The following is a 26,223-nucleotide window of genomic DNA, read 5'->3' on the forward strand; positions in this document are numbered from 1 at the left end:
CCTACTACAAAACGTGACTTCTGTTCTTGGCCACCTAAAGATTATTGATCTCTGCAGAAAGCAGTAACAGAAGGGCATTGAAAAATGTAAGGGATGGGATACAGCAAGGCAAGCTTTTTTGGGAAAGAAAAAAGAGGTACCAAGAAGAACTAAATTAGACTGAAATCTGTGGGAGATCTGGGTTAAAAGTAGATCAGGAGCGAAGGTCTTCCAGGATAGGTCAGCAATAAAAGAGCAAGCCCATGCAGATAAAATTCCAGTTTTAGATACAGGCTGCAAAGTTCATGTTTACTTGACTGACCATAGGAGTGTCCACCCATCCAAAGTGAAGGGCTGCGTGTCCGGGGCAACCAATGTGTATGAGCAGGATGGGTGTGGGCTGCTGGATCTCCTCCCAGCTGGCTGGTCTGCAGTGAGGAACTGCCTGCGATCATCAGGTGAGGAGTAAGGTCTCCAGGACAACTGCTTGATGGATGGATTCGGGCAAACTCCACCAGATCTTTGTTATCCCTGACAGATTAGAAGCACAGATAAATGAAACGCAGGTCAGCTGGGCCAAAGAGATCGCTTTGCCTGGCCAAAGAATAACAGTATAGACCATTACACAGTACTGTATAATTATGATCTTTCCATTTAGGAAATGGCTGGATCCCAGAATAACAAAAAACTGGCTCTCATAAAGAAAGATCCATCATTATATAATTTTAATGCTGATTAAGGATGCCAGTGACAGCTTTTCTTCTGGGATGCAAGTAAGCTTTGCTAAGTGCCCTCAACCAGCATGCCCAGTCTAATTACGAATTATTACTAACCACTACCAAGACAGAGTTTAAACCCCCTTCCCCTCTCCAGAAGCTGGGCTGAGAAGGCCCTTACTGAAGCAGGAGGTCTCTCCCCGCAAGCCCCAAACGCTCCTCACACAGCCGGTTCCGTTCCTCCTCAGCATCTAGATCGATGACATGCATAGGCCTTGCTGTACCAGCTGCAAAAAACAGAATGGGAGAGTAAAGATTAATACCAGCTTCTGGCAAAATGTTCAGGGATGGGAGTGGGGGGTTTCCCATGCTCCTGGTGACATGAACAAGTATAAAGAGTAAAGATGATGACTTTGATGGAAATATGCAAGAACCATTACCAAAGCAAAGGGGCTAAAACAAAATAAGCTCTAGGAAACAAAATAATATTCGGATGTGGCTCAGGCAGATGCCTCCCTGATTCACTGGGGTATGGGAAGGGGGGAGGGGGAGGTACAGCACAACCAGTCTTGCAAGATTCTGTTACTGTAGCCTATCTCAATAAAGGTGGTTCCAGTCTTCCTGGTCTGGCCTACCTAGCAGAGCCGACGACAAAGCCCAGGAGTAGAGGAAGAAGACCCACAAGAAAACAGGTCACAGCATGTCCCTTTCATTGTCACAGCATGACCCTTTCAGTGTCCTGGACACTGGCTCATTGTACATTCAGCAGCTAGATAGGATTGGCACAAGAGTGAAGAGAGGGTCCAGGACACAACTTTCCTCCCCAGCCAAAGTCTTTAGCTAAATTCAAGTACTGGAGGTTTAATTTCCAAAATGGAAGGCCATGAACGAGAGGGAAGGAACTGGAACGTAGTTAACAATTAGCTTCAGATTGAAGCCCCTTCCATATGTCAAAGGGGCTTCTTGCGTCAAAGGGGCCGTGGTGCTGCATAGCTAGTCTCACCCCTGACAGACCTGGTTTCCTACTCCCCACTTCCCGATATCCCAAGGCTAACCAACTGCCCCTTTAACAAACGAGGAAGGAGAGAGGATCCCTCTTCAAACATACATACCACAGAGCACTTACGGTACTTATATTTAGGAGGAAACAGGAAAAGGCACTTATGCCAATGCTTGTGTCTCTTATAGTAGAGAGCAGTAGTAGGATTATGCAAGGAAGCACAGCTTATGTACTTGTGCCCCCCCCCCCCATCATCTGGTTTGTAAAACATCAACTGCCTATTACTTCATCCTCTAATGCTTGTTACCTTTGAGGCCCATGGCAGTCCGGCCCTGCCGACTGGAGCTAGATCCATAGGCTGGCTCTGGCCGACTTAGTGTATCCTTTTGACGAGCCACAGCCACAGCAATGCCTACTGGAGGCTGACGCACCTCACCATCTCCATGGCCGAGGTCATGGTCTCTGCTGCGGGCACAGTCCGAACGTTCCAAGTCCTGCTGTCCCTTGGTTCCCAGGAGTTTGCCCCCATCCTGATGAGCACAGCTGCCCTTGAGGCTGCCCAGCCCCACAAAAGGAGCCTTCTGGCCCACAATAAGTGCTTGGTTGCTGTATTTGAGCAAGTTTTTCATGGCTGACACTTCATCGGGGGGCGTCTGCATTTCCTGCGTGAGCACAGAACTCTGGGTCATGAGTGCAGCCTGCTGGAGGCTGCTGCTAAAAGGGTCCAGGTAAGAGCCTTTTCTCTCCTCTGCCATGGACAAAGGAGGGCCCTGGCCCTGAACTGGCCAAGGTGGCAAGTGGGGCCCACTGTAGCCCAGAGAGCTAAGCTCCACTGATCTGCGCTTGGATTCTGCATGAGCGCCTGCCTGCTCCATCTCTGTCTGCAAGTGCTGCTGGTGGCGGATGCGGGCCACTTTCTGGGTGCTGGGAACTGGCGGCTCCTTAGGGGCCTTGTCTAAAGTGCAGCAGGACTGGCTGAGTTTACACAGTGTCTCTTGGGAGTTGGGTCGGGCACAGTCTTGAGGTGGTATCATCTCAAAATGCCCACTCTTAGGTTGGTGGGGCAAGCTGCCAAAATGGCTGTCCGAACCAGTGCTATTCAGGTACTCCAGCCCTTTCAGGCGGGTGCTGGGATTCTGTGGCCAGTCCAGCCTCCGCTCCATTTTGCCCTCTGCTTTGAGGTGAGAGAAAGGATGGTTTCCATAGGTGGGGGGGTGCTCTAGGCCCACCTCATGGGGGCGCTCCTTGCCCTCACAGGGCTCAGAGGGCACCTGAAAGGAGCGGCTCTTGTCAGTCAGGTGGCCTACCGAAGGCACAAAAGTGGCCCCGCTGATCCGTAGCTCCCGGCTGGCCTTGTCCTGCAGAGGACACATCCCATCTGGGCTGGAATGAAGCTGCAGGCAGGGGAAGCTGCCCGTTGTCGTGCTCAGGGCAGGGGGCCCAGCAGGCAGACTGGATGGGACAGTGTAGGAGACTGAGTGGTGCAACATTTGTCTTCGCTCCAGGCACTCACTATAGGACTGAGGAGGCTCGTGATGACCAAGTTCCTTAGCACAACGGCTCTGGGCACCAGCATGGCGTGGTAGAAGGCCTCCGCCACAACTGGGGAGGACAGCTTTGCCTGAGTCACCATTCAGTACCTTGGAGCTCAGCAGGCATGAGGGCAGGTGTTTGGGCCGGTTGTCGCAAGAACCCCGCTGGGGAGCCCCTTCCTTGCAGTTTGCTTCTGCTGTCATAGGCATCACCAGCTTGTGCCGCTCCTTGGCCTCGTCCTCAGCTGCTCGCTCCTTGCTCTCCCCCTTGGCGCTTTTGTCCTTTGACACCACAAAACGCTCATAGTCTTTGTGGCACCTCTGTCCATGCCCAGCCTCCCGGTCCCGGCTGCAGGAGCCAATCGGATGACCAGGTGCTGCCCGGGCAATGCTGGGGAAATTGTGATTGGTTGAAAGCAGTGTAGGTTGAGCTGGAAGGTTCCGCAGGTAGAAATTGTCTACAGAAAGAGGGAAGTGATTAAGAAAAGTCTCCCAGAACGATGTGGCTTAGACCACAACATGCAACATCGCAGTCCTAAGAATACCCCAGCAGCTCTAATTGCCATGCCCTGTGGCACAAAGTAATGCTGGGAGTAAAAGCTCCTCAGTTTGCAGAAGCATGCTTATAAAGCAGCAGCTGAACTAGTGAATGTCTGGGGCCCACCTGGAAGACTTACTGGAGTTGGAACTGGTTTCAGATACACTTCAGTCCCAGAGACATCAGCCTTTTTGCCTCCTTTCCTCTCCCTTCTCTCTGCAGCTGCCCGCTAAATCTGTGTCCTTGGTAAGATAACAGTTACACCAAGGTTCTCCTGTCCCTTGAGGCAGACTGAGAAATACCATGTAGTCAAACCAATACTTGCCTTTCTGGCTTTCATAGAAACGATGCTGGCCATACAGGACATTGTTGTTTCCATGGTGATCCAAGTGGCTCATGGGAAGAAAAGTGGATGCTAAGCTCCCAGAGAACCTCGGGTAACCTGGAGCTAAAACAAGAGGCATTGAGGAATGACAGGCCAATGTCATAACGCAACAGTCACAAAGCCAAGTCACTAGCTGGGCCTTAGCCTGATCTGTCTCTATGCATAGGTTGAAAGAGGATTGCTGGGGTGAATTCAAAGCCCTTTGTCAGATTATTACTTTGGCTATATTAATCACTGCTAGGTTTCAAGCAGCAGCAGGCTATGGGATGGACCATGGCTAAAAGTGTTGGTACTGAAGCAGAAAACTCCTCTGATGCTAGTTTGGCAGAAGGATCTCACAAAGCACATTTTGCAAAAGAAGACACCTGGAACAACAACTACAAACTGAAGGAACAAAACACACTATTCCCTGATCATAAGAAACCCTTGATGGATACTATCTCTGGTTTCTTTGTAAAACTGAGGAAGCAGTGCTTGAATATCAGCTCCAGGATTCTGTAGAAAATTGTGTCATAACAGCAAAAATAACATAGGCTAACAGGGCCGGGACTGTTGTGCCTAGATATATCAAAATTCTGCACCCAGATGACTAAAATTCTGCAGACAAAATAAAATTATGCTCATGCATATATTTGCATCAATTTGCTCTTCTTGAAAACTTCACATTCTCAAATAACCTTTTGATGTTTTGGCTAGGGCTGAAGTGAAAACAGCTTTACTAGGAGGGGTATACACATGATGGTAAAGAGCACCACAAGCAAAGAACAAGGAGTAACAGAAGGACTAAAGATCATAATCTGACCACTGTACTTGCTGCTCTCAGTTCCTGATGTAGTCTAGAAATGCAACTCTTTGCTTAAAAGAGAGCCAGTTTGGTCTAGTGGTTAAGGTGCTGGGCTAGAAACCAGGAGACTGAGAGTTCTAGTCCTGCCTTAGGCATGAAAGCCGGCTGGGTGACCTTGGGCCAGTTGCTCCCTCTCAGCCCAACTCACCTCACAGGGTTGTTGCTGTTGTGGGGAAAACAGGAGGAGGAAGGAGTATTTGGTATGTTCACTGCCTTGAGTTATTTATAAAAATAATAAAGGTGGGATATAAAATAAATTAAATAAATTAAATAAATAAATAAAATATTAAGTGGAAAGCTCATGATTCCATGCCTGGGCACTCAAGCGGAAACAGATGAAATCTACTTAGCCATTGACACCACTGCCCTTACTAGAGTCCATCTTTTTGGCTTCCTACATTCTGGTTCTGGTTCTAGGTCAAATGCTGCCACTAAGGTTTTTATGTGAAGGAGAACAAGGAAAAGACAAGAATGCTAAGATATGCATTACTGAAATTGCCCATTGTGCTCTCAAAAATGGGCTTTTGATCAGGGCTGTCCACAGAAGGGGGGTCAAAAAAGTCAAGATGGCAGCCTCAACTGCACTATTGAAGCCCCACCCCAGCTTTACGGAATTATGTGTAAAGATTAAAGGGACTGGGACCAACGCCCAGCCATTCCACAGACTTCCTGAGCAAGTTCAGATCAATACTTTAGCAAAAGGTGGAAGTCAGCTTTATTCCCCAGTTTGCAAAAGGAGGGGAACTAGTGATTCACCTGATATTGTAAAGATCAGGATAGCAAGGTGTATTTTAAAAAGAGAACAAGCAAACAACAATCAGAACCCCTACAACCAAAAGGATAGGGAAAGGGTTGCTGTTATATCAGTTCAAAACATGAAATTACCTCTTGCTGAACATTTTAAAAAGATACCAAATGATAGGACTGGCTTAAAGAACAAAGCAAAACAAAAAAAGAGGTTGATTGATGTTAGTAAAATTAAACTAGAAATACAAATAACAACAACAACAACAACATTAAATCCCCCAACAAAACTGTATTTGTTTCATTCATTTGGAGAATACTCTATATGCATTATTGAGAAAGACTGGAAAATAGTTATCACTTTTTTAAGATATTGAACTATATTAAAAAACATCACCATGTCTTCCTAACAGTATAAAGCCTGAACACAAAAAAACGAACATATGTTGTATGCTGAATGCGGCCACGTGTGTATGCTGCATCTGCATGAACATGCACATATACCCTCAACACAAAAAATGTGCACTGCACAGATGAGCAGAGACTGAGCATGATCCTCATCCTCTCAGATATAATACTGTAGTTGAATCTGGAGGAACAGCTCCTTCCCGGCCCCCACTTGTGACTCAGAGCTTCCCAGGCTAGAGGCCACGCAACGGCCACGAGGACAGGAGCATCAGGCCAAGTCCTTCCTTCTCAGAAGTTCCTCCCTAGCTGTCCTGTTAACTCCTCTTTTTCAGTGGTTCCTTCACAGCAGGATGAAGGCTGCCTTCCCTGAGCCTGCTGGACTAATCTCCCCAACCCGCAGGCTGCTCCCTACTGTTTGCAGCTCTGCTAACCCACCCCCACTAGACCGGCTGCCCGTCAGCATCACGCTGACAGCGTTGCCTGCACCCCGCCCCCAGCAGACCCGACATGCCGGAAGCTAGCTGGCAGCCGTTCAAGCTAGCAGTTGGGCTGGTTGCCAGGGCACAGTGCCAGCAGCACCTTGCCGCTCACACTTTAACTTTCTGCATCTTGCAAGGAGGGAAAGACGCTGGGGGAAGGGCCCAACAAGAGGCCGCCGCTGCAGGGGAGGGAAAGCACAAGTGCATTAAGAAAACTAAAAACAGTTGTATGGCCACCAGTGCAGCCCAGTGGGAAGGGTGGGTTGGGGAGATCAGGAAGAGCAGTGGCTTGGGAGTCCAGAGGCTGAGGGTAGGGAGGCAGGGTCTCTTAGGGATGAGGTGCATGGCTAAAGTACACAGAGAAAACTTAAAAGTTTCAGTGATAGGCAGAGATTGATGTGTCAGAATTACTGCATTTGGGGACAGCCTGAAGAACATTGGCTGATCTGTGGAAAGGGAGGTTCAGGCCCAGAACAAGAAGATCCAAGAGGGAAGCGAGGGCTAGCAACAGAGCGGGGATGGGGACAGGGCATCCATCTATCTATTTTGTAGGTCAGACCTGCTGCACATTCATTCTCCAAGTCCAAACACTTGGCCCCATGGTCCTCTAAGAAACAAGGAGAAAGAAGAGAGAGCTTTTTGAAATATTTTCAGGGTTCCTGAAGCTAAAATACAAAAGAAAAAAGCACCTCAATGGTAAAGAGAAACTGCAGGCAATTCCCTGGATTCCCTTATACTTACCAACCTACCTTCCCTCTCTAATGTGCTACCAGCATAAATCAGAAAAACAGCTTTAACTCTAGGCTGTGTGAAGTTAAATGGAGCTGTTTCATGTGTACATGGTCAGGGGATGGTGATGGTGATGGAAAAAGGGATTCCCAAAATCAGAGGGTCTCTTACCAATCCACCATATCCAAACCCCTCAGGGTGAGCATTTGTCAAGTCATTTTTATTTCTACTTCAATCCACAGCCTTCCCTCATCCCATTGCATCTTCTTCTTGCTATCGAACAACAGCCAGAATGCCAAGCAACTCTGACTTCCTACACCTGAATTCTTCCCTCTGCACAGTCCTCTTTCCTAAGAAAACTGTAGAACAACGGGAAACTATGCTTGTAGGGCAAGAAAATGAGATCTCCTCTGCCATTGAGGATCAGGGCTATATGTCTTCTATTATTCTACATATACAGAATATTGAGAATTTGGGTTGACTTAACAATTTTTAGACTGGGCCAGTGCCAGTGACTGTGAAGATGGTCAGACAATATCTGCAAAAGCTCAGGCATCTTAAGATCTTGCGCTTTTATACTCCACATGTCTACCCATCTGTCTCCTAAAGGATACTTCTGTCTAGGAATATCCTTATTTAGAAATTGTACCACCTCACACAAGTGCCTCCACCAACCCTCTTTACCTTCATGTGAATGGGAGAACCAAATCTGAGAGGTGCCGGAGTGGGGGCCATGGAAGGCAGGTTCAGATGGGGATGACGCCGGACCTGTAGGATGCGGGGGTGCTGCTGAACCCAAACTGCTGCTCAGGAAGCTGCCCATAAAGGATGAGGCAGGTGAATTTCCCATCAACCCACTTCCTGCTGGATGCACAAAAGGAAGGAAAGACAGCGTCAGCTTATAAATGGACAGCATCATGCTCAGCAATCTCCCCATAATTATGCACATTTAAGATTTTTAAAATCCTACTTTGCAAATAAAATATATGAACATTCATGTCTAAACAGAAGTATATATAATAGCATCATTGATACTTTTGCTTAAAACCCTAGCTGATTTCAATCTATCAAAAATTCTGTTTGTTTCAGGAACTAGGTTTACAGGAGGGAAAAAAACACATTCAGCAGATGTATGGCCCTCCTACATGCCCTCCTCACACAGAGTGTCTGGAAGCATAAACAGTTTGCCACTCAATCTGGCAGCTCTGATGGGCACATATTATCTGGTTGCTGTTGGCTTTGGGGAAGGAGTTGGCATTAATGTGAGTGCCCACAGAAGACCTCTCAGAATCTCAAGCTGGCTAAGTCTTCCAAGTATGCCACATCCATGAAAGCAAAGGATAGAAGTGTCATTTTCTACTAATAGTTGTACATGCATAAGCTTATCATGAAACAAGTGATTGTACATATGTAAGTCACTGAGACTAAAATGTGGGTAGGAGCAAAGAACCCTTTGGAATCCATGCCTGCAACCCTGTCAGCACTCACAGTTCAACTCAACACCAGGAGTTTCAACACTAATGCATAAGTCCTGGAGGGAAAGCTAATGAGAACAACTCATGCACAATCATACTGAGTTCTTCCACTGTCATTCCAGAATTGTCTCAGTATGAAAATGCCATGGGAAAATGAATTAGGGGGGAACCAAGTTCTCCATAAGATACAGCATATTCAGAAATTACAAGTACAGCACAAATCTAAATGCAAAAACCATGAAGCTGCGACACAGAAACTCTATACTGCATACACGCATCAGAAAAATCGAGGGGGGGATCGCATCCTTCAATATTTTGAATCACTGAAACTCTGATTATAAAACTCGTCACTTAGTTTAAAGACAAAGAGTCTTCCTAGTTTCTTGGCAGGTAGCTCTTGCCTGATTCTGTAACTCCATGAATCCTCCTTGTTGCAATCACTTACATATCCTAACCCCACTCCCCAATGCAGCTATCCTTTTGACGTATTAATGAGACACCTGACAATTAGTTCTGAAAAGACAGTGGAAGTTAACTTGCACAGCAACACTATTGCTGGGCAAGGGGTTTATTCATTTGTGAGTTAAGCAGTATGGGAACACTGAAGTCATGTGAGATTGGCTGGTTCCCTCAGGGAAGAGAATGCAGTTCATGGAAGAGAGCAGGTGATTTCACATACTCCTGTATTAAATTACTCATGCAAGTAGACTGCTTATGTAAGGGTTTTTTTCCCCCAGTTTGTGATTGTCAGAACGAACAGAAACTAAGAAATATCCATAATCTAGAGATATCATCTGGGTCTCCAGTATCAATTCATCATTTTTGTATCTGCCTTGTGCAATATAGCAACTGCTGGAGGGAAATCCTTCCTTGATTCTTCTGTGTTTTCTCCACCTCTAATGCACCACAGGAGGTAAAGACTGTCCAGACCCACAGATATCAAAATATGCATTAGGTATAAATGGTTATGCCCTAAGTTTGGTAGGGTTTCTATGACTTCAGCATCAGTACAACAAGCAGACAGTCAGTGTTCCTTACATGCTGGGAATAGCTTTACCCACAAATTTCTACTTGTCACAAAGTTGTTAAAAATATGTGAAGCTGCCAGAAAAAAGGGGGGGAGGGGAACAGTAACCCTGTGACTATGTGAGGGATCTTACAGGGCCTGCTAATGTAGTAGTGTGCTCTATGGGCAATGGGCCTGGATTTTTAGTCATCATCCCTAGGTATTTGACGTGGGCGAGTGCCTGATGAAGCATCCAACCAAGAAGCAGGAAGTTCTCACTTTAAGCCAGCCCACGCTCCCTGGCTAATCCCACTGGGATGCCTCAGTGATGAGTATGGGGATGTGGTTACACAGCAGGGCCAAGGCCACTCCCCACAGCTGGGGTGGAGATGGGAAATTAGGCACTAGCTAGGAAAGTCCCTTTCTGGACACTATGAAGTGGCCAAGTCAAAACCGGGGGGCTCCATGTATGACCAGGCTGGTGTTCCTAGAACCCATCACCACAGGCTGAGCAAAGAGACGGTGAGACCCAAAAAGACTCTTCTGAAGCTGTAGAATCTGCCCTCTTGAAACAGCCAGTCCTGCAGGCTTCCTTTGTCAAGGGGCATTCAGGTTTGAGGCCTTTATAATGTTCAGAAGAAATCACAACAGACCTCCTCCTTTCCAGGACACCTGTCTCCTTCGTGCCTAGTTCTCTATCTCTAGCACTGCCCAGGCCTGTAAATTCTTTTATGACCTCATAATCCCAACAGGGACTTGTTTTACAAAGCAGCCTCTCTTGCTTTTATCTTTGTACCAATGTCCCCTCTAAGCTGTGCCCGTGTGCGGCCGTGCAGAGGCTGTTGGACACCTGCATGTGGGACTCAGTCTCCCGCTCGCTGTCAAAATGACACACTAGCGAAGTATGTTTCTACAAACGGGTAAGCCGAGAAAGCAGGGGAGAGAGAGGTGGGGGTCACGAGGAGAAGAGGCTTCTTGCCCAGGAGCTAGGTGGAGGTCTGCAGGCTTCTGCCAGCTTTCAGGCCCAAAGAGGGGTTGGGCAGCAGTGGGAAAGAAAAGGGGAGGCAAAGGGGAAAGCAAAGGAGGGGGGGGGGCTTTGTGCTGAGGAGCTAGGCCAAAGCCAGCATTGCAGCAGGTCAGTAGTCTATGGTTTTTAAAAGTTCTAAGTTTCAAAATAATGAATCAGAGTGAAATTGATTAAAACACTGTATTAGACTCAGTTACTCCTGTTTAACTTACTTTTAAATATATTTTTGAGATGTATATTTTATGCAACGATTAGATTTTCAGTTGAATCAAAATATGTAACCTTGGGGTTTTTTTTTTAATAATTTGGGGAGCTTATACATATAAAGTATATTATGCACTTAGCTGCTTCCCCCAGCCCAGGGTAGCTCCCCCCACCAGCCCAGGGTTGTCCAGGTCAGCCCAACGGCTGCTGAGAATACATCATGACTTGCACATCTGCTTCCCTGGCTTACAGGGAACGCTGCTCTGGACACAGTTGACCTCTCATGTATCCTGTCCCATGAAATTCAATCTATCATACATTCCCAAATCTACTTTGCCCCTTGAAACATAGCATTCTCTCTCTCACACACACACACATACAGAGTATAGTCTCTTCAGAGTGTAGTCTCTCTCAGAGGCTATGAATATTGTCTATACATAGCCTTTTATTCCCGTGTTGTCCAATGGCCATTGAGATAATGGGGCATGGCTTCCTTGCAATCCCACGTACAGTACTGTATAAGCAAAAGCAATGTAGCTGCACCTGCACCACGCTGGTTCCAATCCCACCTCAGCTATTAGCTACTGTGTGGCCTTGGGCAAAATAAACCTCGTAAATCCCCCCCTCCACCCTTGCACATTTGGCTGAAATAATGAAAGAAATAATTAATGGGTAGAATTTAAAAAATACAGGAAAGGAATCAGAAATGGTAACTTTTTTGCGCATACCAAATAAAACCCCAAACATTTGAAAACTTATGAATTTGTTTCTCCCAAGTGGCATTATGTGAACTTTTGTGCTGAGTCCCATTTAAGAAGGTGGTTGATGCATGGGAAAGATTCCTAAAGATTAGTGGACAACACATTTTATCCAACCTGTAAGATAGCAGAAGATGTCCATGAATATGTAGGAGAAGAAAAAGAAGAAGGATTTAAGTTTCCCTTCCTAGCAGAAGACTCATGTATTATCTTCCCTGTGCAGGCTCAGCTTCAAAATGTTGTAACTAATCCTGGAAAATAGAGCAATGAATTCTGTCTCTCTCTCCTTTATTTTACATACCCTTATTTATTGTATACTTACTATACACATTCTTATTGGAACATATCCACTAAGATGGCAGGATGTGTATGTGTTCCTGGATGGGATGAGTAAAGAATGCTGGGAGTGTATGCGAAGAGTACATGCTCCCAGGAGGGTCACCCAAGGTGTGAAGGTCATCCCAGCTGAAGCAAACAGACATCTATATTGGGCAGCAGTGAAGCCAAAGCCAAGATCTCAGGAAGGAACTTAACAAAGAATTTCAGAAACTATTAGGAAAGATAAGAAGCAGTATTACAACAACATCTGTAAAGACACTGAAGAGGGAAACAGACATGGAAAAAGAAGTAAGGTCTTCCAAAATACCTCTGAACCCAGAAGCAGGTTTCAGCCCCATATTGGTATGCTAAAGGATGCCAATGGACAGATAGTAACTAATTCCAAAAAGATCAAAGAAAGATGAAAGGAGTATACTGAAATTCCATACAGTAGAGATGTCAACATCCATGAAACTTAGAAGACGTTCTCTACTTACAAATACCTCTAGTACTAGAAGATAAACTTAGACCAGCACTGTATGTAGTCTTTACCAAGTCAGAGACTACAGGAATTGATGGAATACCTATAGAAATATGGTAAACAACAAGAAGAAGAATCAGTAAAGGTTCTAACCGAACTATGCCAGCAAATCTGGCAAACAGTGAAGTGGCCAGCAGACTGAAAGAGGTCAATCTCCATATCTATACCAATACCAAGAAAGGAGACAAAACTGAATGTGCAAACTATTTCACAATATTCTTAATTTCACATACTAGCAAAATAATGCTTAGGATCATCCAATACAGATTAGAGCCCTGCATGGAAAGGGAGATGCCAGATATTCCAGCTGGCTTTAGAAAAGGCTGAGGAACACAAGACATTACTGCTAATGCACAATGAATAATTGAGAAAGCTAAAGAATACCAAAAAGAAGTCATTATGTGCTTCATTGATTACAGAAAGGCCTTCAGTTGTGTCAATCATGTCAAACTACGGAATGTGCTTAGAAAAATGGGAATCCCAGAGCATCTCATTGCCTTCATATGAAAACTATACACAGGTCAAAAAGCCACAGTATAAACAGAAAATGGTGAAACAACCTGCTCCAAGTTGGCAAAGGGGTGATTCAAGGCTGTATACTCTCTCTTTATTAAACTTATGTATGTATGTAATATATATTGAGGAACATTGGATTGGATGAAAATGAGCATGGTTTTAAAATTGGATAAAGAAACATCCATAACCTGTATTAGGCTTATGACACTATCACAGTTGAAAGACCTGAAGGACCAGATCCTTATGGAGAAAATTTATCTGTGAGGTTGTGCAGAGTCAACACCGACTGGATGGCACATAATCAATCAATCATTTGGAACACATGAAACTCTTCTGTTCTGATAGAAAGCCCTTCATTCTACCTTTGCATATTTTCAAAAAATACCGTATCCCAGTTTTTGGAACAATCTATTTCCAAGCCAAGGATTTCATTGTTGATGACAATGTCTTTATATTAATATATTAAAATACTGCTCTCCCATCTTGTTCCTAATGTCTTCTGTGTTGAATAGGGTAGCATTATCAAATGTGATGATTCAAGAGTTGACTAGGATGTTATTCTTTTACTTTTATTTCATGTCACGTTTTTATGTCCTCCTGCCTACATCTATGTACGTAGATCTGAAGGTCTAGGTGAAACAGGAAATAACAGTATAGCTGATAAGTCCACTCCTGGAATTATAAATCTAACCCTCTTACTGAGTTTGCGGTGGTTGAGCTAGGTCAGATACTGCTTGCATACTGGCAAGTTCACCCAGAACTGCTTTTTTAAGTGACTTCCTTGCAGTACAGTGCTCTCTCTGTGGGTCTCTCCATCCTGCAACATTCCATCCACATGGATTTTTTTTGAATTTTTAAATTCAGTTATTTAATTTACACTAAGGTTCTTTTTGAAACAGACGTTTTTGTATGACTACTTGGCTAAATAAATAAATAGCCTAAAAGTGCAATTCTATATACTTGGGAACATATTCTATTGAATTCATTGAGATCTGTTTTTTTTAATAGGCTTGCCCAAGCCCACTTAACACAGGGCTAAAATGGCACCAAGCAGCAGAGTTTAATCTTATTTAAAATACATTAAGCTGCTTTTTAGTTACGTAATATTGCACAAATACTTTTAAAAATTCAGGCATTTTAGAACAACCAAAAACATAATTTAAAAAGTCAAATGGAAAGGCAATAATGAAAGTATGTCAGAGAAGATACAGAAGGACAGTGATATGTTACTGTACTGTCAAAACCCTGCCTCTTAAAAAGAAAGGGAAATATCACTAAGGAATTTTTTATCTATGGATATTACCATTGTGTTCTTTCCAAATTAAAGTTGGTTTTCTGCAGCTTGCAGAGATAGAAGAATAGAAGGGCACTGATTTGATTATAACTTCAGGAAGACACCCTGTAAAACAGGAGTGAACAAAATATAGCTATTCCAGATTGAACATCTAGTGTAGGAACATAGCTAGAAAATGCCATAAATTAAGTCAACAGCAACAGACCTGTTCCTCTTGATCCTTAAGGCCAAATGCCAATAAACACACACACGCACACACACACTTTTACATATGATTCAGGGAATGTTCCGTTTATGGAACTACAGCCAGATAGCAGGTTCAAGGTCACCACATAGACCAGATCTTCTTTCCTTACAGTCCTACCAGACATCTACAGTAGTGATGTAACAAACACTCAATGATCAAAAGCTCTCCCCCATCATCTGGCTCCAGAGAATATGTTTGCATCCTCCTCTTCAAAATCAGCTCTATTTGCAGTCCTAACTTCAAATCAGGTAATTGGCTGTCATGCAATCACAGCTTGCCCACCCACTCAGCCCCACAGTCTCAGACCACACAACATTCCACAGCCCACGGGTTCTTCTGTAGCTGGTCAGGGCTGTTTCAGACAGCTGCATCAGCTACTCTTTCCCCTGCTGTCCCCCACCCCTTCGAGCTGTGTGGCATACTGGTAATACTTCCAGGCCAGGCTGTTTTACTGAAAATAATCCTCCCCCTTGCATTAGGCCTCACAGATCCTGATGCCATCTTGGGGCAGAACAGTTGCCCTTTCACGCTAATTTGCCAAGGAGACGGGATAAATAGGAAAGAGGGGAACAGTTGCCGTTTCCAGACCCAGTCTATTTGAGAAGCCCTAGTGCAGCCTTTTGGCTTGTATCTCCCTGAGAACAGAGCCCCGTGCCTGGTTTCTCTCACGCTTGCCAGCATTTCCCAGCCTGTGAGTCACAAAATGCTGGCAGCTCCTGATCCCCTGACTCTGCAGCTGATCAGCCCCTTGCCAACTTCCCACCCCTTTCTCAAACTGCATCCTTCTTAGCCTGAACCTCTCACTCTTCTTGGAGCTCTCTGCTCTCATCAGCTGAAATCCAGATTTGGACAACTCCACCCCCGATACATTTGAATATTAAGACTAACAATAAAAATACAGTTTGGGCAGGAAAGTTTGCTGGCATAAAAACACGCTGCCCACACTTAGGATCCCAGTTGGGCCTTAGCAATGAAGCAGAATGATAGCCCTATCCTCATTATGTGTAGCAACGGAGAGCTAGGGTAAGAAACACCTCCTTTGGTGCCACTTACTAGCAGCAGACAAGAGCCAGTTTGGCATAGTGGTGAAAGCACCAGGCTAGAAACTGGGAGACTGGGAGTTCTAGTCCCACCTTACGCATAAAGCCAGGTGGGTGACCTTGGGCCAGCCACTCTCTCTCAGCCCTAGGAAGCAGGCAATGGCAAACAATTTCTGAAAAACCTTGCCAAGAAAACTGCCGGGACTTGTATCTTGTGTGTGGTTAGTAGGTCATGCAGAAGAACCTTTTGAATTATTTTGTATATTTGTGACTCCCAAGTTTTCAAGACTCCACTGTCTTGAGAGGGGGAGTGGGAAGGTTGATGCTGATAAATAGAAGCAGCAGCAGCAAAACACAAAAGTTCTATAAATGGAAGACAATGCCTTGAATCCATTCATCCCTGAAAAAGATCTGTGGAAGAAGAAATGTAATGGCACATATAAAGTCTCTACTGGAGACCCTATCTTCCTAATGGTACCACTATGTATGAGTGGGGATGGAGTGAATGGAGAACCTCTCCATTAGGATATACATTTTCAGAGTTTCAAAAGAGGGAAAATATCTGGTTGGGTTGACTTGCTGAGGCTCAAATACAAATGTCCCATTTTTTTTCTACATCCAGTCTGAATTGCTAATTGTTTGCATTGCAAACTGTTCTGGGGTTCAGTACTTTAAGAAGGGAAGCACCAGTCAGTTATCAATGAGGACAATTTTCCATGCAGTCTTTGACTGTAAAGTTTGCCTGTATCACATAGAATTCAGGTCCAGTCCTACTAAATTCAGTTTGCCTTATGTAATGGATTTACTACAAGTTGTGGATGACAAAGGTAGAGAGACGGATGTCTATGAAGGGAACATTCCTTTAACTATACAAGAAAAGGCTGAGAGAGCAACCATTTCCCATGTCTTTCCATTGCTTCAAAACTCTTGGGGTTTCAGGGAAAGATATCTTTGTGGGTTCCTGACTACAGGGGGCTTCACTCCTCTCTGCCCACTGGAAGGCAGGAAAATTAATAATCTGAGCCCTAATGAAATCCTCATAGTAGCAGACAAAGCCCCAAAAATCTTAGCAAGCAAACCATTAGGACTGGGAGCGATGCCATATAGCACAGTCTGTGGAAAAATTGAGTTGTGCTGTTTTCCTGGTCGTTCAATGAGTGGCAGAAAATGGGAATTTCCACCTTAAAAATAAGAAATATCTATTTCCTTCTTTTCCCACTGGGCAGGAATTTCTGTAATCTCTTTCATAATGTCAGTGTGTAGAGGCTGCAGCAGCTGTCTCAAGGACAACACAGTAGTTTAGCCAATAGCCTCACAGAAGGAAATGCAATTGCACTCAACTTTCTGTCCACCTCGGTGTATTTTCCTCCTCTTTGAGGGACAGTATTCAGTGTCCAAGCTGAGAAGTAGAGGGACTCAAGCTGGTTTGGAAATCATTACTCCAGTCCTAGTGTCAAACTACACATTATTTCAAAGCAAGGATGAAGAACTTGGATGCTGTTGAATTCCCAGCACCCCACAGTTCTGGTTCTGTTGATTCCATCCTCTTTTCCATCCACTCATAGCTACTGATCTCCCCCCAACGCTTTTAGTGTAAAAGTGAGTGTATTAGAACTTTATGGATGCTTTGCTCCATAATATACTGTAATCCCAATTTAGATTGGAAGCTGTGTGCATGGAGCTTGCATTGAACAATGCAGTTTGCATTGAACAGACCACTTTTTGACATACTAAATTGCTGGACTGCAACTGTAAGAGGAGAATTAACATCTCCCTACATTGCACAATATGGATCAAGTCCAGGGCATATCTTTTGAGGGGGAAAAAAAAGGACAGCTGAGAGCTACATCATTACAGTAATGCTTGGCTTCTATAGTTATAACTATTGGTTATGATTATTTAATGATGAAGAAAAAAAATTGTACAGAAATTTATGTTTACAGGTAGTCCTCATTTAGCAACCACAACTAGGACTGGCAACTCGGTCATTAAGTAAAGTTATCGCTAAGCGAAACCACAACTGTGCTTATGATCTTACTTCAGCTTTCCTTTGCTTTACAGACCTGCGAAGGTCCTAAACGTGAGGATTGGTTGCGAAGTTACTTTTTATCACCATCGTAGCTGGGAACGGTCACTGTACGAGGCAGTCACTAAACAAGGACTACCTGTATAGCAAAGCATTCACTAGGTTCTATCAATGGCATGCTTCATTTTTATTTCATATGTTGTCCTTTGAATCCTGATGTTGCAGACCGATCCCTGGGCTAAGACGTAGCCCTGGTTATCCCAAAGGTTACATATTCAAAATCAAAGTAGATGGCAACATAAAAGGAAAAAAAAAACAGTGCATAAAGAGCTGCAACCATCAATTATATAGCCAAAACCAACTTTCAAGATGGGTTCACCCTCAGCATTAAGCCATGATATGTTGAATAAATCACATGGCACTAAACCAGCCTTTCCCAACTTGGCTACGGAATTCAGCGAATTGCAGCTGGGCATCAAGCTGGAGAAGGTTGCACTAAGCTATAAATTAATGTTTATAAGCCATAATGGCTGGATTACCATGCTAAGTTACAACCAAACAAATCATATGATCACTTAGCATGGTGCATGACCCCAGCCTCAGATTCCCAAGGTTACTACCCTCCTTTCCTTCTTTCTGATTTGGTTTCCTTAATTGTAATGCTGCTTTTCATGGCAAGGCAACACTGAGTATTTCATGCTGCATAATGTGAAAAATGTGTGCTGCCAAAAAAAAAGGTGCCTGAATAACACTAAATGTGGAACCTAGCTCAGCTCTGGAAGAGGAAATTCAAATTTTCTTTTGAAAGGACTTGAAAAGACTTCAACAAGAATCCCAGAGCCTGACCTGCAGGTAGACAGTTTCTACTCATCAGAAGCAAAATTACTTTTCTTTCTTTCTTTCTTTGGATGACAGAAAGATACCCCACCCAATTTCTAGATGAAATTAAATTCACAGAGATACATTGTTGATTTCTGTTCTAGGAAGGCAGATTTTTACTAACCATAGTTGAAAATCTTTTGACCCTGGAGGTTTGCAAATAAATACATATTGAACAGAGGGAAGATGTACAATAAATGGAATGGAACCAAGTACCAGTATCTGCACACTGGTCAAGCTGGGAGCAGCTCTGTGGAATAAATACTAATAGGGAGGGTTTCTCTTAAAAGTAGAGATCTGTCAGATTCAACTAAGCAGAAGAACAGTGTTCCCTCTCCCAAGCAGAAGCTGTTTCAGGCAACCAGCTACACTCTATAGCTAGAGGCCAAGGAAGAGAGATTCCTCTGAGATACATTTTGTGTTTGGAAAAGCCCGGGCTACAGAGCCAAGCAAGGCCTTTGTCTGGCCTGCTTTGCTGGTTTGTAATGCATGCATCAGGCTAACCACACCTAACAATCTCCTGCTGGGAATCAGCGGAGCCTGTAGGGAATTATATTTAAACTAAAGCAACCAGCCCCAGATGAGATATAGTTGGATGTTCATTTCTACCCCTAGATTTCACTCTCTTGCTGTCTTCCATTTAAAACCTTCCATACACTACTGAATCTCAAAGTCAAGATGGGCCTTGTCTTCTGCTTTTCTTTTCCCAAGACATGAGGCTGAAGTATTCTTCCGATCCAAAGCCACACGACCCCTTCATCTTGAGTTGGTGCTTCTTGATCCTTCTGCCTTCCTACTTCCTGAGTGAGGAAAATATGGGGAATGTAAGGGATGATCCCGAGTAGGTAAGCATGAGAAACATCTGGGGCTTTGGGTGAGAAAGTGATACCACAAGCCCTGATTCTGAGATTCAACACTCCTTTCATTAAACAACTCAACTTATCCATTGAGTGTGAAAGGGCAGAGAAATATTTTCACCAATACTCAGAGAAAGCTATTTAATTGGCCATGAGCTATTGAAATCTCTGGTAGCCAAATCCTATTATTTTAAAGGTGCCACATCCCCACAATTCTTTACCCCATTTACACCCCCATGCACAAATTCTATAATTTCAGATATTGTTGCTTCAGGGTGCTTTTTAGTCTGAAACTCTTATATGGCAACTCTAATGAGGCTTCTGAAGGCACACCAGCACTGCAATCAGGTCATTAGTGAACAAGGGGCTAAATCCAGGTTGGCCCCACTTGCTCCATTTTACCAAGGCAACTTAATCAGTCCTAGGAGCATGAGCTGAAACAGCATATGCTACATATTCTCCACAGAGCTGGCCTTGATTGCTGTTACTGCAGTAAACAGTATCTAGCACTGGTCTCCAGACCCATCAATCTGCACAGCTCACTTTTCTGGCTACCAACCCATCCATGATTCAGTCTTCTTGGTTCGGAGCACATCTCCCTCACAGCTTAAAAAAAAAAAAGTAGTAGACAACAGGTCTCCTGCTCAGACATCTGTGACTCATGTATTTGGTGTGGGTTAGTGTGTATGGAGGAAGCAGAATGGTTTCTGGATTCTTTTCAGGAATATTTAATCTTGTTCCTGTCTATGAAACCTAGAAAAGCTCCAATTTGACAACACGTGGCAAAAGCATTACTAAACGGAAATACAAAATAGGTGATGTACATCTTTCATTGGACCAACCTTTGAGTGACAAAACATCAATTCAGGCAGAAAAAGAAAGCAAAAAGCAAGTAATTCTGCCCTCTGATAATACATAGATCAAAATGGTTATAAATGCAACTGCTGATTTCAAACAACCAAAAAAGCTGTTCATACAAAGTTATGAAGTATTTACAACATATGGCATGTACACATACACAACTCATATGTCTCTAAACTAATTAAACACTAGGAGGAAAAATTTGTTTATTTGTTCACCAAAATGCAAAATTGAATGGCTATAAACAGCAGAGGTTCCATGGCTCCATTCATATTCAAAAGTGCTAAGTAAATCCTAAGGACTATTCTAAAATATTGCCCAGCAATATTTAAAGAACATCTAAATTGGCTTGAGATATCACAGTGGATCTGTAGGTTAAATGTGACAGATTTGGCAAAACTACATGAAGTTTGCATTCCAAACAAGCTGTAACCTGAAAAGAAGTTGAAATAGAGGAAATCTGGAAAGTGAGCAGAAGAAGGACGATATTAGGTCGTGCAATCTTTTTGGATGTGCACTCCTTGGAGTGCAAGGAGGTGCTCACATAGCACTTGTCTGTGACTTCTTAAGCTCCTTCTTAAGCTCTCTGCAGCTGTTATGCAACCCCAGGAAAAGTCATGTTTTGTTTAAAGGGTTGCAGACAGGTGCAACAAGCGTGCCCCTGCATGCTCTGAATTCCACAATCTTAGAAGATAGGTGTGTGTGCGGGTTGCGGGGGGTGGGGTGGGGGTGGGAAGACACTGCAATGTGTGAACAGAACCAAGATAAATATACTGTAAAGGGAAGGGGACAAATTGGAAGATTTTAAAAAAATTCTTTAACTGTGATATTCCTATTGCAGTTTTTACATTATAGTTTTCCTCTGTTACCCACCACAAAATAACAAGAAACAGTGCTGTCAGTTTTCAGCAATCATGGTCACAAAAAGGGCACTTAATAATTGCCTCTAGCCCTGGGGCCATAGTTATGCACCCCGTTGTAGAGTCAGGTCCCACAGCTGCTTGGGCTTTTCCCACTCCATTGCTGTATTTATGCTCCAATGTTGGAAGAAAAGAGAAGTGGTTAGAAAGTTGTAGCATAGCCCAGGATACAGGTCAGAGGTTATGCAAGATGCAACTGGAAGAGCTGGGTAAGAGAGACCTCACCCAACCCCAGCCTCGGGAGTATGTGGGAATATTTTGCAGCTCCTAGTCTGGTTTTAGTGGCTGAAAAAGGAAGCTAAATTCTTAGAGGTAAGCCTAGCCCCACACAGCTTTGCTGGGAAAAGATGCAGCATCTAGAACAGGCTCGAAAGAATCTTTAGTCCTGGGCTCAATTGCATGACTCCCAGCCCACTGCAAATGCATCCCGTCTGTATTTTGAAGCTTTTAAACCCTTCTGAGTGGATTATCTGGAGTGCTCCCTTCAGATCTAGTGTCGCCCCCAGCTCCAACTGGCTACTACTCCTGGCTCACCCTCTCCCTTCCAGCAGCTAATCACTGGCCTATGTGGCCATTTTGTCCTGAACTGCTGGTTCTCTGCTTGGTAACAGCTGCCATTTTTTTGTTCATCCAGAGTGATAGCCTGTTATGCCAATTAATTTTCCTCACCCCCTCTAGAACCTCATCACTCCATTCAACCTTAGATTGAAGTGAGGAACAACCAACTAGGTCCTGTGGTGTTCATATTCCAGACTGAGCACCACCCTAAACTTGTGGTCAATCCACTGTAACTCAGACCAGAATTTTTAAAGTTGGGATTTAGTATCAGCTGGGAGAAAAGAAGAGCTTCCATGCCAAAATTGCCATATATTCCTAGATATTTTAAAATGTCAAGTTGCTCCATACCTTTCCCACATCTCAAATTTAATACTTTATTTCTAACAGCCTCTGAACAATGGAAGCATTTCCCACATGTTCTGTGCTTAGAGATTTAAATCATACCCCACATGTTCAAATACACAATTATTTCACAAATTCTTGTTGAATCCTGGTGATGAAAATAAGATTCTGGGGCTAGGACCTGGCCTACCCAGCTTATACGGAGTCCTTCGCTAGTTATTTAGTGCACATTTCTTACCTCAAAGAAATGATGCATGCGTGCATATCTCTTGTGTGCCCTCACAATGAACAAACTATCCACCTAAAGGCCTGTCCATGAATGCAAAACCAGAAGTACAGCCAATCATAAATTACACCAATGTAAAATTTATACACAGTGCTGGCAGTAGAAGAGGGAGACTACGTTTAAATGGATGCTGCTAAACAGCAGAGATGCAAAGCTGAGGACTGGACCAAGTTACATATGAAGCAGGAACCCTGAAAGGCTAAATACATTTCACCTCTTGTAAATATATCTCATACAAACTTGCTTAAGTATATTTCAACAGTCCTCAGAGGAATGCCGACAATTGTGATGTATTTGGTATTGTGAAATAAGTAGGCTTTTTTTTTGCATCAGCTATTGGATTGCTCTAGTTTTACACAATGAAGGGGACAAGAAAGTTGACCCACCCACACCTATCCATCAAATGCAGAGCATGTATCATTAGAGGAGATTCTCAGCTTTTTGTACACTGGAAGTATTTTTTCCTTGCTTCTTTAGAGAAAGATGGCTCAGAATAAGGACTAACTTGGCCACAGGGGTCTTTAATGAATTACTAGTACAGGTCCAGTCTCCAGGCACACTTAATTAGGCCCTACTTGAAAGGGGACCACCTTTTCTCTCTCTCAGAGCAAACTCTTTGGCCCCTAAGACCTGATATAATGAGTCAGAGAATGGCTATGTAGCAGGCTGTGCTAGTGGGTATAATGAAGGCAAAACTGGGTTCTGGCGTTACAGTCATTAAATTATGCTATTGGAGGAAGTTTTAGGAAGAGGCCTGAGAAACAGCCCTGTATCTCCAAGCAAGCACAGAGGCCAGTTTGAAGCCAATACATTACATGCTTCGAATATCAACTTTCATACATCACAAAAATCTACCTTAAGAATGGTTACTGCCTTTTGTTCTTAAAAAATGGGTACTTTAGCCTTTTGAGTATATATGAAGTATAATTCTTTTTTCCTTTGTAATGGCAATCTGCATCAAAGTGCCTCTGAGTATTTCTTAAATTCGTATACATACGTTGCAAGACTAGAATACAATCAATTGCACAATACTTTAGACTCAGGTTCACCTATCATATTAAGCTATAATGTGTGTGAACCCAGACACTGTGATTAATAAACCATACTTGATGGCTTAGTATATTGTGCAAGCCCAGCCGACTGAGCTCAGTTCAATAATCATGGCGGAGTAAACTGTGGCTTACTACATACAAATCAAGTCAAAGATCGCATGACAGAAGTGCTTTTATTTGTTCCATATAGTTCTGATAGGTTAGTAAAATTCTGGCTAGTTTGTAGTCAAATCCATGAAATTCTTCCCCCAGAGGTGAGACAGGCCCCCTCTCTCCTGGACTTTCGAAAAAGATTAAAGACCTGGTTTTGCCAGCAGGCTTGGAAGGGAAGGGGGAATAGCCGTACCTGGGGAGGGCTAGCGCCCTAGAGTGGCCTCTGATGGACCTACTATACTCACGGTCTGATAAAGAACTCTTGGCCATCTAGATTCTACCACATTCTTACTTTTATTGTATTTATTGTATTTATAACTGTTCTGGTTTTAATTCCATTTTATTGTAAACTGCCCAGAGTCCCTCCTTGGAAGGGAGATGGGTGGTGATAAAGTTTGATAAAATAAAATAAAATAGTTTTCTTGAAGTAGGGATTCATGGATGGTTGTGAGATTTGAGAACTTAAGCATTAATTTAAAACATTTTTCCAAAGAGGAATGTTTAGCCTTCACAGAAAACTGTCTAAAAATAACTATAGCATTTACCCTAAACATTTAATATACAGACAAAAGGAAAAAGAAAAAGAGGTAATTATGGTGTTTAAAACTCACAACTTTAGTATTTATAATTCAAGGTTCTGACACACATTTGGGTGTGATTATCCAGACTTGCAATACCAAGGCATTATCTGCTTTGTATACCTTTAAATTGCTCCTTTCTATTTTCCATGTAAAGAATTCCTGACTTTGGGCTCAAAGGGCTGACATTCTCTGTCAAGTTCTTGTATTAGCTGCACAATTAAATAAGTGATCCCAAGGCACTGAAAAATTAATCTATGAATTGTTTGAAGACCAACTGTTGCTAAATGAAGGATGGGGACAAATGAGTAGATCACTAGAACCTTTACGGAAAGTTACAGTTTCAGACTGGTAAGCACTAGTGATAATATGGCATGCACACACGCACACACACACAAAGTAGGATCACCTACTACCAACTGAAAGACAGATAAGAACAAACTTGTTGACTTTCCACAATAGCATTACTTGGGAACTACTTCCCCAGAACATCAGCAATCCAGAAACAAGGCATGGTTATAGGCTTGGTCTCTTGGCAAACAAGACTTGTTAGCAGCCATCACACTTGCATTATGTACCCCTGGCATAACTCAGCATCAGGATGCCCAAACTCTCTACAGATATACCGCCAGCTGTGCTATGTGCCCAGCTCTGGATTATGCAGCCAATTTCCTGCATTCAAAGGCATGTGAGAAGTTCTTACCTTTCCAAAACAAACAAAACAATAATGATTCCCCAGGCACCAACCTGCTCTCCCAGTTCAGATGCTTTCCAATGAGACCCTTCTGTGTTTATATACCTGGCACTGTGAGAAAATACTTGAATACAATATAAACTCTAACTGTCCAATTATGCCCCCTTTTCTTCTCTGGCTGGGGGCTTTTGTCAGCCTCAGAACTCTCATTTCCTCCCTTCCCGGCCTGTGAATCTCCTCGGAGAGGATGTCTTAAGCAAGGTCTATAATCAATGCCCAGCTTAATAGCTGACACTGGCAGCTAAGAGAAAAATAGCCTCAAACTGGCCCGAATTACAGGTAATTAATTGTAATTGGATATAAACTCTCACTGGGTCTTTTCAGACTGTACATAGGTTAGTGTGGAATTTTGATCTGTACATTTCAAAATTCCTCCCAGCCACATTAAGGGATGCAAAGGAAGCCTGAAGTTCAGAAGTATTTGAACCTTCAAGTGTTGAACCCAATCCATCAGCATCTTCCATAACACAGGGGTATCTGGTCTCACAATAGCATCACAACCCAATTTTAGAAAAGTGGAGGTTCCTGATCAGCACAGGGATCAGGTTTTACACTATTGCTTCTCTTGTATCCATTTTGGTAACTCCTGCTCAGTGTCAACATGAACTGTGCTCTGAACTCAGTTCAAAATTCTGTAATAAGACTACTCAAATTCTGCAATCTGGATACTATAAATCAATCTGAATATATTCACTGATTGGTCACTGATGAGAAATCTTCCAGAATTCCCATTTTCAAAGGATATGAAAACTGTTCAACAGTGGGCTCAAGGCAGCAACAGGTGCAGGGGAAGGAAGGCAGAAAAGCACTGAAATGGCAAACAGGTGGTCAGCAAGATAAAGAGGATGACAAACATCATGCTATGGTAAAATGCTATTTGCTTGTTTGCAGTGAAGCATATTTTGTGAACCCAACCATGTGGTTTTATTCACTAAACCATGGTTAAGCAAATCACAGTTTACTGAAATGTGTGATCCCAACTATAACAATTTGGGAAAAGGACAAAGTGTTAACTCAAACTTTAAAGCTTTGGCCTTTGCTGACTAATCAACTCTAGTAATTCCTTTGTTTTTTGCAATTTCACCAGACATACCCCATTAGCTATTTGCAGCAATTGCCAAAGTTAGAATTTGATTTAAGATAGGGCTGCTAATCCGATGGCTCTCTACTGGGCCTA

General features: G+C 43.3%; 1 protein-coding gene across 6 annotated transcripts in view; it reads right to left on the minus strand.

Moving 5' to 3' along the window:
* BAHCC1 (BAH domain and coiled-coil containing 1) overlaps positions 1-26,223 on the minus strand; it is a 125,423-nt gene that overhangs the window by 37,395 nt on the left and 61,805 nt on the right. For 5 of the 6 annotated variants that reach the window (XM_063293395.1, XM_063293396.1, XM_063293394.1 and 2 more), the window contains 5 exons: positions 8,039-8,218; positions 4,091-4,213; positions 2,003-3,685; positions 877-982; positions 302-510 (listed from right to left, as the gene is read on the minus strand). In XM_063293395.1, the coding sequence (XP_063149465.1) occupies positions 302-510; positions 877-982; positions 2,003-3,685; positions 4,091-4,213; positions 8,039-8,218 (2,301 nt within the window). The remainder of the gene's footprint in view (positions 1-301; positions 511-876; positions 983-2,002; positions 3,686-4,090; positions 4,214-8,038; positions 8,219-26,223) is intronic. The other variant, XM_063293397.1, reaches the window with a different exon arrangement.

This window comes from Candoia aspera, chromosome 2 (assembly GCF_035149785.1).
Source record: "Candoia aspera isolate rCanAsp1 chromosome 2, rCanAsp1.hap2, whole genome shotgun sequence".
Classification (NCBI taxonomy): Eukaryota; Metazoa; Chordata; class Lepidosauria; order Squamata; family Boidae; genus Candoia; species Candoia aspera.